General features: G+C 40.0%; 1 protein-coding gene across 3 annotated transcripts in view; it reads left to right on the top strand.

Annotated features, from left to right (window-relative positions):
- The window catches only part of TAFA3 (TAFA chemokine like family member 3), a 125,230-nt gene that overhangs the window by 106,715 nt on the left and 2,776 nt on the right, over positions 1-15,739 (top strand). For all 3 annotated transcript variants that reach the window (XM_020780599.3, XM_020780598.3, XM_078393370.1), the window contains 2 exons: positions 156-305; positions 10,677-10,801. In XM_020780599.3, coding sequence (XP_020636258.1) covers positions 156-305; positions 10,677-10,801 — 275 coding nt within the window. The remainder of the gene's footprint in view (positions 1-155; positions 306-10,676; positions 10,802-15,739) is intronic.

The raw sequence follows: 15,739 nt of genomic DNA, 5'->3' as shown, positions 1-15,739 counted from the left end.
TGTTTGGCTTTTTCTTCCATGCTCAGATAAATCCTTTAAAATTATTTCACCACATATCCAGTGTTGTGTGGTTTGTTTAGTGCTGTAATGCAAATGACGAATTCCATTTGACTACCACATCTCTGTGCAATTTGCCATGCTTTGCTTCTCTGCAGTGCACATAGAGCCTGGCACATGTGAAGTCATTGCTGCCCACAGATGCTGCAATAAGAACAAGATAGAAGAGCGCTCGCAAACAGTGAAATGTTCCTGCTTTCCAGGTCAGGTGGCTGGGACGACACGGGCTGCTCCTTCATGTGTAGATGGTAAGTACATAAGCCTTCATAAAGTGGGCATACAGATATGGGAGTAGATACAGATGAAGACAAACATTCATAACTCTAAAGCCTTTAAGTCTAGATAACTGTGCCAGTCAGGAGATTTACATCAAATATTTCAGGCCATATGGTTAATATAGGCAGCTGTATATATGACTTCAGGCAATCTTCTGTTCTTTTAAGGTACAAAAGATTCACCAAATTGATAGCATATATAATAGTCTGATAACTGATAAATGTCAGCTGGAGAGACTAATTCTGATGACTCATTTAACTTTGAATAAAGTTGTATTCAAATAGACATAAAGATCTTCAGGAGGAAAGTGCCAGTGACTCACTTGTGGGCATCCAAAAAGCCATTATCACCTCAAATCAACCATTCTGTATACCAGGCAGTTGTGTTTGACTGACATTGCTGTTCTCACCTTTCATTCTGAAAGTGCTGGTTTTGACCTACAACACACTAAGTGACTTGTGTCCAACCAACTGGAAAAGACCATATCTCTCTTTATGAGCCTCTCTGGGTTTAAAATCATTATGGGTGGCCTTTCTCTCAGCCCTGCCACCCTGAAAGAGGTGTTTGGTGATGACACAAGACAGGACTGTCTCTATCATTGTTCCCAAGTTGTGGAACTCCATTCCTTCAGGAGGCCAGATTTTCCCCTCTTTTCAGCCCTTCTGCAAGCAGGTATAGAAAGACATTTCTCTTCAGGCAGTCTTTTTCTCAGTAACTGGTTGCCTAAGAGGAGCAATGCCTTTCCCCTTCTAGTTTTAATATTGTTTGTTTTAATACTGGAAGCTACATTGGGTCCTCATGAGGAGAAAGGCGGGATATGAATGAATGAATGAATGAATGAATGAATGAATGAATGAATGAATGAATGAATGAATGAATGAATGACACCACAGTATCTGTGCAGGTCAGAGCCAGACTGAGACTGAGGAAGCATGCTAATTTACTTTCAAAATATAAATCCTTGCATGGAAAGATAACAGGGACTCTTGTTCGTGAATCTTTTGCCAGTCTGTATAGATCAGGAGTCTCCAAACTTTTTACCCTGAGGACTACACCAGATACATTCAAGATCTTAGAGGGCTGAAGGAACATGCATGCACATGTACACGCGTATGCCCGCTCGCTCGTAACCCTCCCATGCCCACACGTACGTGCAGATGCATGGATGCAAATACACACTGCAGATGCATGCGCACACACCCGGCAGATGCATGCATGCACACACGCTTCCCTGCCCACGTACACGGGGTTAAGGAACAGGCCAGATAAAACAGCAAGGTGAGCCAGATGTGGCCCACGGGATGTAGTTTGGAAACCCCTGACATAGATCAACAATACACAACCTAGCTGGCTGAGCAGGATTACAACCATGTCATATCCAGCTAGCACACCCTTAATTAAAGCTATTATACGTATGTGCCTGTGGGTGAGTTGAGCATTCTTCAACGAATGCTTCATTTTTACAGTAGAAAATAAGGGCCACTGAGAGGCTCAGTGTTTTTCCCAAACTCATCCAATTCCACCCCAGTTTTACCCTAGGTAAATTTTTCATAGCCTTTCTTTTCCCTCCCTGTTTTTATGTGGGTGACAAAAGTGATGATTATGCTACACATTCTGGACAGGAGCAGAGATTCACAATGTACTAACAGAGCACGAGATAGCAGCAGTGGTGGCACACAGAGAAAAAAAGAGGCTTGGGACCACATTATTTTTTATTCTAATTCCAACCCATTTGTTCTTCAGATGTCCTACTGGAACAGGTCCTTACTGTTTTAATTTTAGGGATGGGGGATGCAGACTGGTAGCATATGCCTTGCCTGGTGAGTTTAAATTTCAGTTTAGTTTTGAGCTAAATTTTCCTACATTCAGACCTGGCAACACATGCAGAAGAGCACTCTGGCATCACAGGGAAAAGACAGAAGATGTCTGAAGAACCCCCAAAACTTCCCCTCCCCTCCCCCCATGTTTTATATTAGCAACACATTTTGGGACATGTAACTTTACAATCAATCTTTAGTCAAACAAACTTGCAGGGGAATCCTTTTTTATCCTGTAATCTGGGATTCAGTATGATCACACAGCCTCCTGAGTTCAGATCTTCTGCACTGGTGTCTATAAAACAGCAGACTGGTTGCCTGTCTCCTTCTTTACTTATGGCAACTAGAGCAAGCTAAATAGGGTCACTAGGAATTATGGTATGCAATTTGGTGTAATCCTCATATCTAAATGGCATATGGACCTCAAGTGACCCTATTTGATTTTCAGCAGCCTGCTGTCAATTTGCCAATATTTTGAAGTGCTTGAAGAAGAGGGCCACTTCACAATATTAGCACATTGAACACTTCCTTGGTTTTGTGGAAGAGCTAAAGAAGTGATGAAAAAAACTAAGTGTGTATTATAGGAAGAAGTGCGCACTGCATCACTTAAAAAACAGCAATACACATTCCTTATGCTGTTTTTCAAATGATACAACACATATTTGCTGCTCTAAATATGCACTTTTTAAAAAAATGTTTTTTTCCATTTCCTCAGCACCTCCACAGAGCTACAAAAGCATTTAATTTGCCAGTGTGAAGTGGCTCAGTTAACAATATTGGCAAATTAAATGAGGAAGGCTTGCTTTGATTTATTTCCAGTGATCACATATGCTGAAAACAGATCTACCCACACTACAAAGTAGAAGCTCCTGACAGGGGCCAGAAAGGTGTTGGTAGGACTGTTCTTCAGATGGGCTGATTCACTCCAGCAAAGACATTATCTGGTCACCATCTTTGGGAGTAAACTAAGACTGTGTCCACAGCAGACCAAAGAGCAGGTTAAATGTCCATGTTGTCAGCCTCTAGTTTGTCAGTGAACCAACCAAACATGCATTTATGATTTTTGATTTGAAGCCCTGAAATGGACACAAAATGAGCATTCCTGCATTTGTGATGTCCTTAGTTAGGGAATCACTTCAGTTTTTACCTGGATCCATACTGAATATATGTGTTGGAAGCAGGGGAATCATTGATTTCCTGCTGTTTCTAGAACACTGAGGCCACAGATACCTTGTTTTGCTGGGAATAATATCAGATGTGGGATATTAGAAATCCAGGACAGCCTCACCATATTTGTCAACAATACAGTGGGGAGGAGAAAGTGTAAATGTGATCCAATAGATACTTAATGCTACTTCCTAATTGTATATTATCAATGACCTCTTAAAAATGTTGATATAATATACATAACCTTTAATTACAGGTGTACATTCTGCCTTTTTCCCAGGTAAAGTGGAGTTTGTAGAGTGTCAAATCCTGCACCTGGTCTATGGAGAATATAAGATATAATGTCCTGTTATTGTCTCAGATTTCAGTACCACTGCATATGTTAATGTTTTAATGGGTCAATTAAATGGTTGGGTCAATTCAATTAATGAACCTGGTGGTTTACTCTGAAAAAAGTATGCATTTTATCAAGATTTCTTTTAAATAAATGACTTCTTGAGTGAAACATTAATTAACTTGTTCAGTTTTGGACTGTGAAACTAATATTTAATGCCCTTATAGGCATTAAATTACTTTTTGTACTAATTCTGAATCAGACTATTTCATATAGTCCTTATTTTGTCAGTTTAGTCATAGGCCAAAGAACTCTTTTGTTGGTTATTTAAAAAAAAAACTTGGAAAAGCCTATTACTGCAATGTAGGTGCAGAACACATGAATAAAAATAAACCATCTAATCACCTGTGCAAAGCACTGAAGAAGAAAAAAAGCCCATCTATATTTTATTGAGCAGTGTCATTCTGGATCCATCTGAAGTGGCTGGAAGCCTCTGCTGGTGCATTATTGATTGGCTTGGCAGCCTGACTGGTGCAAATGGATTTGTACATGATGCCAAGAAACTACTTTGAAAATATAGGCTACAGTTCCCATGAAAGGCTGCATTCCCAGGCAGCCTCACCAAGGTGGTTCCTGTTGTGTGAACAAAGCATTTCCCCATAAACCATCCTCTGTAATTTCATGGGAATTACCATGTAACCATGAATAACAGCCCAGATGTAAAGTTCTCACTGATACAATACTGCCATTAAAGTGCAAACAGCACGGGGAGAAAAAAAGGATTTGGTGGGTTTCTGATATACTACAACATTTTGTGCATGTTCATTGCCTTCCTGTCACCGTCATGCTACTGGTTAAAGCAAAATAATTTTGTGAATGTCAGAGATGCTTGATGGTTCACAGTAAAGTCATTGGAAGGAATTGGAGGGCCAGTTGTGTGATTGACCTTGTGCAGGGCACATACAGTAGGCTGGATGAACTGTACATACTCTTAGTGGGCAGAAGGTTCATATATGCTAAAACAGGAGTATGTGTGTGTGCATTGAATTCCACATCTGGATTTGAACTGCCCAGCCACGTTGTCCGTGAACTGGCTCGCTCCCCATTCCCATGCTATTGCAGTCAAATGACCAGTCAGTTCCTCTGAAATAATACACTTTGCCCATTAATTAAACTATTCTCCTCCAAATAACCCAAAAAACTTTGTGAAGATAGTGGTTCCATCACCCTACCTATGGTTAAACCAACCCCCCTTAAAAATTGCTCTTCAGTTACAGAGGAGACTCTTGAGGGGACAGAATTCCCAGCTATTATATAACTCTTTTCTCCTTCTAGGAAGGGGGGCTTAATTCCTCACAGAATAGTAATTCTGAATTACCTGGCTCAATATTGCTAAGTTTAAAAAGTTACAAATTGCGAATCTTTTTCCCACTCAGCCTGATCAGTGTTAACTAGCGGACACCTGCTATTGTCCCCTCCCTCCCATGCTTTGACTTGGATCAATAAAATATCTTATTCTATCTATTCCTGTCTCTGAGTGATTAATCTGGAACACTGATGTTTCTCCCAAAAAGACTAACTACTAATGCATGAATCTGTTCAAGGCTGATCCCCGAGATAGCTTGCGCTTGCCTCCTCTGTCATCTGAAGTCAGCCAAATGGTGGCCCAAACCAGAGCTTTTTCCATTGTGGCACCCTACTTCTTAGATTCCCTTCCCAGATAAATTCACCTCCTGACTTCTCTCACATCTTGGTATCAAGTGGAACCCTTTTTATTTCTCTGTAGAAGCATCTCAGTTGTGGAACTCTTGCCCAAGGAAAACCAGGAATGCTCCATTCTTTAGGAGTTATCAGCAAACAGCCAATATATATATAGGCTGTTTGCTGATAACTTGTAAAGAATGGAGCATTCCTGGTTTTTCTTGGACAAGAGGATATATTCATTCATTCATTCATTCATTCATTCAATTTATACCCCGCATCATCTAGCAACCAGGCCACTCTGGGTGGCTAGCAACAAGACAAACAGCGCAATATCAAACACAAAGAAATAAAATAATACATACATTGAACAAATATAATAGCCAGCAGGAGAAATTAAAACAGATGCCAATGAAGGTGGTCTTTGGTGTGTAAAGATATTTTTCAAGCTTGATTTTAGTTATTTATCTATTACTAAAGGATGTAACAGCATTCCGTGTCTAGCCACGCTGGCCACGTGACCATGGAAACTGTCTTTGGACAAATGCTGGCTCTACGGCTTGAAAACGGGGATGAGCACCGTGCCCTAGAGTCAGACACGACTGGACTAAATGTCAAGGGGAACCTTTACCTTTACCTTAAAGGATGTTGAGTTCTAACATTAGTGTTCAAATTGTTTTGAATCTGTTTTAAGGACTGTTTTCAAATAATTGTGTATCACTGTAAGAGCTCCTCACAAGCTGAAAAGCTATATATGAGTATTTTTAACAAATAAATGTGTAAATTTGTTTTGCTTTACAATTTTTTTTAAAAAGCCCTGCATGCTGTGAATTTGTTTTAATCATTATTTTGTGTGTGTGTATATGTACAGTATGTGTATGTATATATATATATGTATGTATACATACATTCTGTATACTGCAAATAGATTTTGCTGGTGAGTGGCTAGCAAATAATTTAAATAAAATAACCTAAATAATTAAATAATGAATTTATTATATCTGACTGTATCAGTATGCAGTAAGATTTATACTAGAGCCGGGCTGCTTCTGGAGGTGTGGGGACCGAACACACCCACCCAAGACCTTGGAGGTCTGTCTCACCTCCCCACTTCCATTGTATTTGCCCCCAAACCACAATTTGTCCAAACAAGCAGTGTGACTTAATGAGCAACTCTGGAGGCAATGTGGTGTTGCTCATGCATGGAGCATCAAACTGGTTTAGGGTCTATCTAGACCTGAGCTGTCTCTTTTCTTGTTCCATCTTTCCATACTTTTCATTTTTGAATTCTGAACTTTGTGTGTTCCATTTGTCTTGTCTTAAGCTGAGAATGAGCTGACAGTCTCAATGAAATCAGCATGAGCAGCTTTAGTCTCCTACCATGCCAGGGGAAGACAGTCTGAATCCTTTTTCCTGGAAACTTCAGCCAGAAGGATTTTTTGTATCCGTATTTAACTTTATCAGCAGGGCAGAGGAACAGACCGTGAGAAAACAGACATCACTGTGATTAAATTAGGCCCCTTGGTACCATTAACCACAAAGTCCCTATTGCAATAATCCTCTCAAGGTTGCCTGCTCTTGGCCAGTTGTCATTAACATGTCTTCCCTGTTTGAAGTTGTCACGAACCAGGACAGCCCTAATGCCACAAGACATCTCTTCCCACAGATTCTGCCATGGTGTGTGCTTCCTGCCAACTTCATTCAATCCTCTTTCCTCCCTTAATAATGGAACACTGCTGCTCTTTCTCTCTGTGCATCTTCTTCCTCTGCCCTCAAAGTACTTGATTGACGAGTCTTCCCAACTTTGATCAGGTGATGATGAAATCTGGGTCACCATGGAAATGGTCCTTCTTGTAGGCTCTTCTTCCTTCAGATTATTCCAGTATCCCACTGCAGGTTTTCATGAAGAAATGCCCCACAGTCAGTAAAGAAATAACACATAAAATAAGTTTGAGGGTTGCTCTGCTGGACTGTGATTCCAGCCGGAGCTGTATCATCGGTAGGAGAAGGGGTGAAGGATGCATTCATGCTTCCCTGAAAAAAGAGTTCACATTGCTTTTTTGTTTTCAGGCTCCTCCATTATCAAGACTTGGTGCAGAGCAGATTTCGCCCTCCAAAGAAGTGCCATAAAGCGTCTGAAATATAATCTGATCTCAGGGGGAGTTAAGCTAGTTTCAGCCTACTGAGTTTAGCTGCTTATCCATCTGGTCATTTATTATTTCTGCCACTTTTTTGGCAGTGTTTTGCAGATTTTCTCTCTTATCCTTCCAACAATCCCGTAAAATTAGGTTATGCTTCATACACAGCACTTTCAATATTGGGGAAAATACATGAAACCCGCATGGAGATCATCATGTATTTATTGCAGATGATCCTAGATATGGTCAGATTCATATATGATGAGACTTGCAGTGTGTTCCCAGTATGCATATTTCTCATGTATATGGACCATGCATTCAGTTGATCCATGACAGCTGTAGATTTGAGTCAGTGTTCGTTGTGGAGCAGTTTTCCTTGGGGGCAGGGGAGAAGGCAGGATAGAAATTGCAGTGAAGTAGCTCTAAGAGATTGTGTCTAGAACTTCTGGTGAGATTAGTTACTGAACTAGGTGCCATTTGCAACTGGCCTTCCCAAGTTTAAACATAAACAGTCCAGCCATATCACCACACAAGCTTTCAAGTGACAATTAATTGCAACCTCTCACCAATGAATGAGCAAATACATGCATACTTTAGCATTTATTTGTTGCAGATTAAAAAGAAAACTGAGAATGAAATAGGATAGAGGAGAGAAGGAATAGTTTGTGTTAAAGTATTAGGGAAAATAAGTTAGCACTTACAGTATTGGTGAGACTAAAAGCACTATATTGAATGCAATGTAGACAGGACATGATCAGTGAGGAGAAAATATGTAGGGTTCCTTAGAAAGGCCAGTCAGTTTCCTTTTTTATATGGTTTTGGTAACAATCTTCTGACAGTAAAGGCACCAGATGGGAGGTTTATGATACTCCTGCCTGGTATATAGAGTTGGGTTATATTGCTTAATGTTTTCTCATCCTAATGAGGCACATCTTATCCTGATATAATATCCATGAAATTCTGTGAGAAAGTAATGGGGTTTTTTTGTTCACTCCTCAAAAATCATTCAGTGTGTGTTGGCAGAGTGTGGAAATTGCTAGTTTAAAATCTCCAGACTCCCCGGAAAAAACTCTGATGTTGGGAAAGTGTGAAGGCAAGAGGAGAAGGGGACAACAGAGGACGAGATGCTTGGACAGTGTCACCGAAGCTACCAACATGAATTTGACCCAACTCCAGGAGGCAGTGGAAGACAGGAGGGCCTGGCGTGCTCTGGTCCATGGGGTCACGAAGAGTTGGACATGACTTAACGACTAAACAACAACAAAGTTAAACTCTTGGCCATTTTAAGTATTCTCAGTTTTTAGGGTGTACCTGTATATCCTTATCCAGGCATTATGTCAGAAACTGGGTTGGGCATGAAACGTAACGGGGACATAGTGAACACTAGAATTGGGTTGGCTTTGAAGCATGATCATAGCATGGAGACACATGTAAGTGCCAACCCCCATATCCGTATCCCACCTAGACATCATTTGTGTATTCACAGTGACAACCAGTGGTGGTTGTTTAGTTCATTCCATTGAGTGTCCTTAAATTATTTCTGTAATTGAGAAATCTGATAAGGAAGGGCTTCCACTCACAGAAATGTGGTAGGCATTTGAGTGTACTTACAAGCATCACTGCAGGTCTGCACAACTTCTGAGTGAGGTGTGGATTCAGAGGGCAGGACTTAGACACATGCCCCTGCCCCCACCATGGTTTAATCTGTACCTGATTTCAGTGTGTGTGTATATATATTTGAAATATTTATACTCCAACTAAAAAGGACCCAAGGTGGCTTATAGCACTGGTTCTTAACCTTGGGTTATTCAGGAGTTTTGGACTGCAACTCCCAGAAGCCTTCACCACCAGCTGTCATGACTGGGGTTTCTGGGAGTTGCAGTTCAAAAGCATCCGAGTAACAAAGGTTAAGAACCACTGGCTTACAGTACTAAAATCTAACAATGATAAATTATTGCGATATTAACAAAATAATTAAATATAATTTTAAAAACATGAAAAACTAATTAAAAACAACAGAAATACAATAGTCCCATTTTAAGAACCTCTCTTTTACAGCCAACCATGAAAAAAGGCCTGCCTAAAGAGGAAACTGCTTGCAGTTTGCCTGCTTGCGGAAAACAGCAAAGGTGAGGCCAGCCTGGCTTCCCATGGAAGGGAATTCCAGAGTCTGGGAGCAGTGACAGAGAAGGCCTTTTCTCGAGTCTCCACCTATGCACCTGTGAGAGTGAGAAAAATGCAGCCCCTGATTTTCTTGAAACCTGGGCGGGCTCATAAAGGAAGATGCTGTTTTTGAAGTAACTTTGATCCAAGCTATTTAGGGCTTTATAGGTTAAAACCAGCACTTCGAATTGAATGTAATGTCCAAATAGGGCTTATGTTTAAATAGACGTCTGTAGGAAGAACCATTTGGAAGATTTAAACTAGACCAATGAAAACTATTTCCTACTTCTTTTGCTTTCATGCTTGTAGCAAGTAACCTCTGAGCTTCCTTGTTTGGGAATGCAGCAAGTTGTTCCAAATATATTCAGGTTATAGAAGTTTTTAGGAAATTTTGGTTAGAAACATGAAGAGCTGTTGTAAGTCAGACTGAACAAGAGGTTACTAGTATAATGGCAGTGAGCCTCTTGTTTACTCTGGTATGCTTTTGTGTGTTTGTATGAACTATCACTTGTTCATAAGGAGAATGTGGCCAGAATATCAGAAGTGGAGTTGGTGAATTCAGTTTCACTTCTACTCAGAGATTCATTGGCTGAAATCAATAGTAAATCACAACTAGAGTAGGCCCATTGAGTCAGTGGGGATTTGATGAGTCAACTCCTCTGTAAACTCCATTGATTTAGTGAGCCTACTGTAGTTGCAACTTACTAATGGATTTCAAACAATTCATTTGTCTATATAATCCTTCACATTCTCTCGCTTTCTATAATAGGAGGGAATTGCCTTTAGTTTCCCTGCTGAGCTGAGCTACCCTGAATGTGATAAAGTTTAAAACTGTACTCAGTGCTTTTGTCAGTGCTTTGCTGAGTAGAATCTTAATTTACCTTGGACCTCTGCTGACACAGAAAACTGGTTAACTCTTTTGATGGCTGTATATACTTTCGCTTGAGGAACAGAAAACTGTAGTGTCCGGTGTGTTACTGCTATTGTGGTTTTTTTGTAATATGCTTTTTTGTTTTCATCTAGCCTCCATAGTGCTTCAGAAGTGGTGGTGCCAAATGCAACCATGTCTAGAAGGTGAGGAGTGTAAAGTGCTACCAGATTTGTCTGGATGGAGCTGCAGTACTGGAAACAAAGTAAAGACAACCAAGGTATTTCTTGGCCAATTTCTCCTTGACGTAGTGTTGATCCAAAACCAGAGGGAAACACCTGAGGGCTGATTTTTTTTAACCCACAAAAAAGCAAATTTTGTTACCATTTTGATGTGGTATACTATGTATCTCTCAGGCCTTTTTTTAATAGCCCAGACTTATGTGGTGAATGTCTCAGCCATTCACAAGACAACTCAACTTAAAGATTGGGCTTGAAAATGAAACAGAATGTGATTACAAACATCACTTTGCAGGGTAAAAAGAAGTAGTTATTTGTATTTACATGGAATAATTTAAGCAAATGATAAAATGACTAAGGGAATTAGGATGCAACATACAGTATAGGCAAGTCTACCACTATTCCAACATAGGGAATAATAATTTGTTGGTGCTCTTGCTGCTGCTGTTGGTATTAGGCAGCTTCTGTAGTGGGGGTAACTAAAAAAAGATTTTCATAGTCAGTGCAATGGCAGGATGTACAGGAAGAGAATTATGGCAGAGGCTGTAAGTCAGCAAAGCAACTAAGATCCACAGCTGAGTGGCAGAGACTTTGAGAGAACTCAAAGGAGCTTCAGTGTGAAAAAATTCAAAAGGAGAGTGTATGGGCATAGGAAAGACTTCATCTCACATAAGTACACATGGACACATTGCCAATGTATATGAAGCTGTTTGAAAAATATCAGACACAACTGTGTTACCCGCAGTTGCAACCATATTTATATTCTTGCTGTTAAAATATGTGTTTAAGTGATGTGATTACAGCTATCCTTCCTCACACGAATAAACTGAGACAAGCTTACTCTGAACTTCATTCAAACCCTCTACCTAAATGTATCCTATATATGCTGCACAGCATCCAAGAACAGAAGGACAGATGAGAAGTGACGATTATAGTGCTCATAATAAAATGTCAGTTGCCTCGTCAAAGCAAACATAAACCAGTAAATTGGAATGGCTTTGTAGGTTGTCTCTTCTCAAGTGTGTTTAGCAGTATCACTTCTTGCAAGAGAGGTAAATATGGAGGCAAAGTTCTTCCTAATAAAAGTAAGAGTTGTGTCCATGTATTTCTAAGACTTCTGCCAGCCACTGCCTGTTGGCTGATGGAGCAGGCTTCCTATTCTTTTCATCATGATCCATCCAAGGACTTTCCAGCCTGTCACACTTCCTCCAGTTGGAGCAATCATCTGTGACAGAGAGCTACATGATTATTATTTTCATGGCTTGCTGAATACCCTGAAGAACAAGGTATAATTAAAATTTTATCAAACTCATTAGTAATTACATGTATGTCATGGTTAATCAGTTGCATAATTTTGTAATCATTGTTCATACAGTGGAGTGTAATTATTCTTCAGGCTTTGCTTGCTTCGCACTTCAATCTCTTTTCCACACGAACACCCCATAAAAATTATTCTGTGAAATACAAAGTCTTGTTTTCTCCCCTTATCTTTTACTCCACAAATAACATGTTCACAGCAAAGTATTTTAAGAAAAATTAACATCAGAGCTGCTTCCAGTGGCTCAGGTGTCAAAACACTGCTGAGTAATCCAACAAGATTTGCACCATGAACCTTGTTTTATCTTGTGGCCGTTCCCTTTTGCTTAGTTTCCTACGTTTTTATTTGCACAACTGTATTTTGGTTTTGTCAAAGTGCTGTACTCATGGTAGCAACAGTTTTGGCCTGCAGCCACACTCCTAACAATGCCGACAAGAAACAATGTATGTCATTGTGGCATATTTCTAAAATAGTTAGATTGCCTTGATCTGTTTTATACTTGAGGCTTTATGTACTCCAGAAGCATGATGCAAACAATTGCCATTGAAAACATAACTTAACATTTATTTGTTTGGTCAATTTGAAAGAACTCATTCACAGGAACAGAGGACATATAGGTTCAGTGCTTAGACTGCACAGAAATGGCAAGACTGAAATCATAATAGAGAACTGGTGCTGTGGTAGGGTGACAAGAAATACTAAAGTAATGAATTAAGTTGAGGAGGGTGCATCAGATACCCACCTACAGCTGGATGCAAGCCTAGTTCAATATGTGTTCGTACCTGAGGAAAAGGACAAGATACCACCACATCTACATTGCAAATACCAAAGCCAACGGAGATGGCACTGGAATCTTATTCCAAAAACTGGTGATGTAATAGTGTTCTGCATCTCAGCTGATGGAGCAAACTAGGGTAGCAGGCCCAGGGAGGGCTGTGTGCCATGGACAGGCCTGTCCTCTAACAGAAGGCAAAAGCAGGCAATACAGGAGGAAGTACAGGATAAAGGAAGGGCTTCACTGCTGAAGACAGTTGCCTTCACTGCAGGGCTAGTGTGTTTTTTTTGCTCACACTAGCATGTATAGGTTGCAGAGGAAAAGAGGTAAATATTGTCAGTTTCCTTAAAAATATGTGCATGCAGGTATCCTATACCTGTGACTCATGTCTGATAAGTAGAAGTAGCTTTGTCCTTTCCACCTTACTTTATCTGTGTGTGCAGCTTCAAAGAACAGCATGAGTTTTATGAGTTGCTTTCCCCAATCTGATGTCTCAGTCTCTGCATTAAAGCAAATTGTCTCTGTTTGTTCTGCTCTCTCTGTAGAACTGCTATGGTGTTTGTAGTTGAGTAGTTAAATAATAGACATATCTTTCTTTCTTGTTTGTGGGGTCTCTACTGTGTAAACACACACACACACACACACACACACACACACACACACACACACACACACACACACACACACACACACACACACACACACACACACACACACACCTCTGCAATACTCTCAGTTTGATTTCTTTGCTATTTTCCAATGGATTTGCTAAATTGTTCCTGCTGAATGTGCCTCTTGTTTGGCATGCACACAAGGCCAGGGATAGAATTTAAATAGCAGTATTTCAAATGCATCCATAGTTCTGATGGCTGCTTTGACAGAAATCACTAGTCCTACTGTGAAATCCATAAGAAAGGACATTGTAATGGGTAAATAGGGTATGGAACATCTGAGGAGTATAAAATCATCCACAGGCATCAGAATAATATGGCGTTTCAAAGGCTGAATCACAATCTTCAGGCTCCTATTTAAGGAGTCTTTGTTTAGATTATTGACTGTGTACACAGGGCATGTAGAATCAAAGAGGGGCCTGTGATGGGTTTCACATAAATTAGCTGCACATGGAGCAAACATTTCCTTTTGCTCCTCTCTCAGGTCTTTTCTGAACAATTTCACTTGTAAAACACATCTGCATTCTCCATAAATGCTTTTGAAGAGTTGGCATGCTCTTGGTTTTCTTTTCTGGCAGAACAAAGTAAATGCAGCTCTGCTAGACGAATTTTAAATAAAAAGACATACCTTGCACTTTGCCTGCTAAAAAGGTCACTTGAGGTAATCTTGGAACTGGAAGCTTAGGAGCACATGCAGATATTAAAATTCTAAGAAATGTTAATATTTAAGCATTTTGGAATAGATTCTGCCTGCTCCCAAATAAATGCCATACCTATTTTTCTTCGGCACGTCTTCCTTCCCTGCTCTCTCTACTGAATCTTAGATGATGTTTGACTTAGTGGCACCTTTCATTGCTTCCCTTTGTGGATATGCATATAAGAGCATGCATTCCTTGTAGCCCTAAAGCAGGAGCCCTGCACAGGACCACACTCCTCTGAATATGCTGCAAACTCACAATACATTTGTGCTCATATGGAAGACATGAAACCCTCTTTCAGGAAGGTGGTTGGCTGCCTTCCAGTTCCCTGGTTGCATGAAAGGCTATCATGGCTTCGAACTTTTGAATTCTAGATCTCAGGAATATTTCTCCAGAGCTGGATTTTTTTATTGGTCCCAAACTTATTTTGCATAGGTGAGAGCTTGTTTGATCATTTGCATACAATGGACAGCAAAGGCAATGGATATTACCCACAGAAAGGACTGGATTTAGCCATAGGACGTGGAATATTATTGGTCTCATCAAAACCTCACCCAGCATGTAATATTGAGTATCCCCTTAATAGATCCAGTCCAGTAGGCATTTATCTACAAAAGCCCATAATGCAATAAATATGTTAGTTCTTTTAAAGGTTGACACTAAATATGTGTGAATGGGAGTTGATTAATAGGAGTATGTTTTTGAGCCAGCCATGAGTTAAAATTTTGGTCTGCACCCCTTATTGATGCAAAATAATTTCAACTGATTTACCTCTTGGACTATTTCCCAACCCAGCTGTTTTCTGGGGGAAAAAACTAGGCATTTTAGTTAGCCCTGTCACACAGGATGACCAAAATGCTGTCCTGTGGGTTCAGTGGGAATTATACTATCAGTAGTGGCAAATTGCTATTGATTAAAAGTGTTCTTTTATGGTTTTGAGATTTACACTATTTCATTGCACTATGTATGAGCTGTGTACACTCTGAAATCACAAAAGGAAGCCTTTAATCAGTGGCAATATGCTGCCGCCGCTGCTGACATCATCCTTATTGTGCAAGTGGAAGTCTGCAATTGGATTTCAGCCAAAATGTTGAATGTTTTATTTATGTGTTTTGTATTGTTTATGTGTGTGCTGCATGATGGGAAAATCCTATTAGTTATGCCCACTAGGGTATAACTAGGGTATAACTAGGGCATAAATCTCAGCAGCAGGTTACCATAACTCAAGAAACTATTGCAGGCATTTTGTGTTGTGTTAGGCGTCAGGTGGCTCTGTGCACCACAACAAATGCCTTCACTAACTTTTTAACTTGTGACAGTTCAGGGCCAAGACTTAAACTATTTGCATGACACTGACATCAAAACACAGCAGGATTTTTGTCGATAGATAGATGATTGAATATTATTTATGTAAAAAAAAAACTCATGTTAGGTCTATGGAAAGAAAAATAAATCTAAACAACCTCTGACTGTTTTTTTTTTTTTTTTTTGGACTTGTATACCGCCCCATAGCGCTA

This window comes from Pogona vitticeps, chromosome 4, assembly GCF_051106095.1.
Source record: "Pogona vitticeps strain Pit_001003342236 chromosome 4, PviZW2.1, whole genome shotgun sequence".
Lineage (NCBI taxonomy): Eukaryota > Metazoa > Chordata > Lepidosauria > Squamata > Agamidae > Pogona > Pogona vitticeps.
The sequence above is the reverse complement of the archived record's forward strand: the minus strand, read 5'-3'. Positions and strand labels throughout refer to the sequence as shown.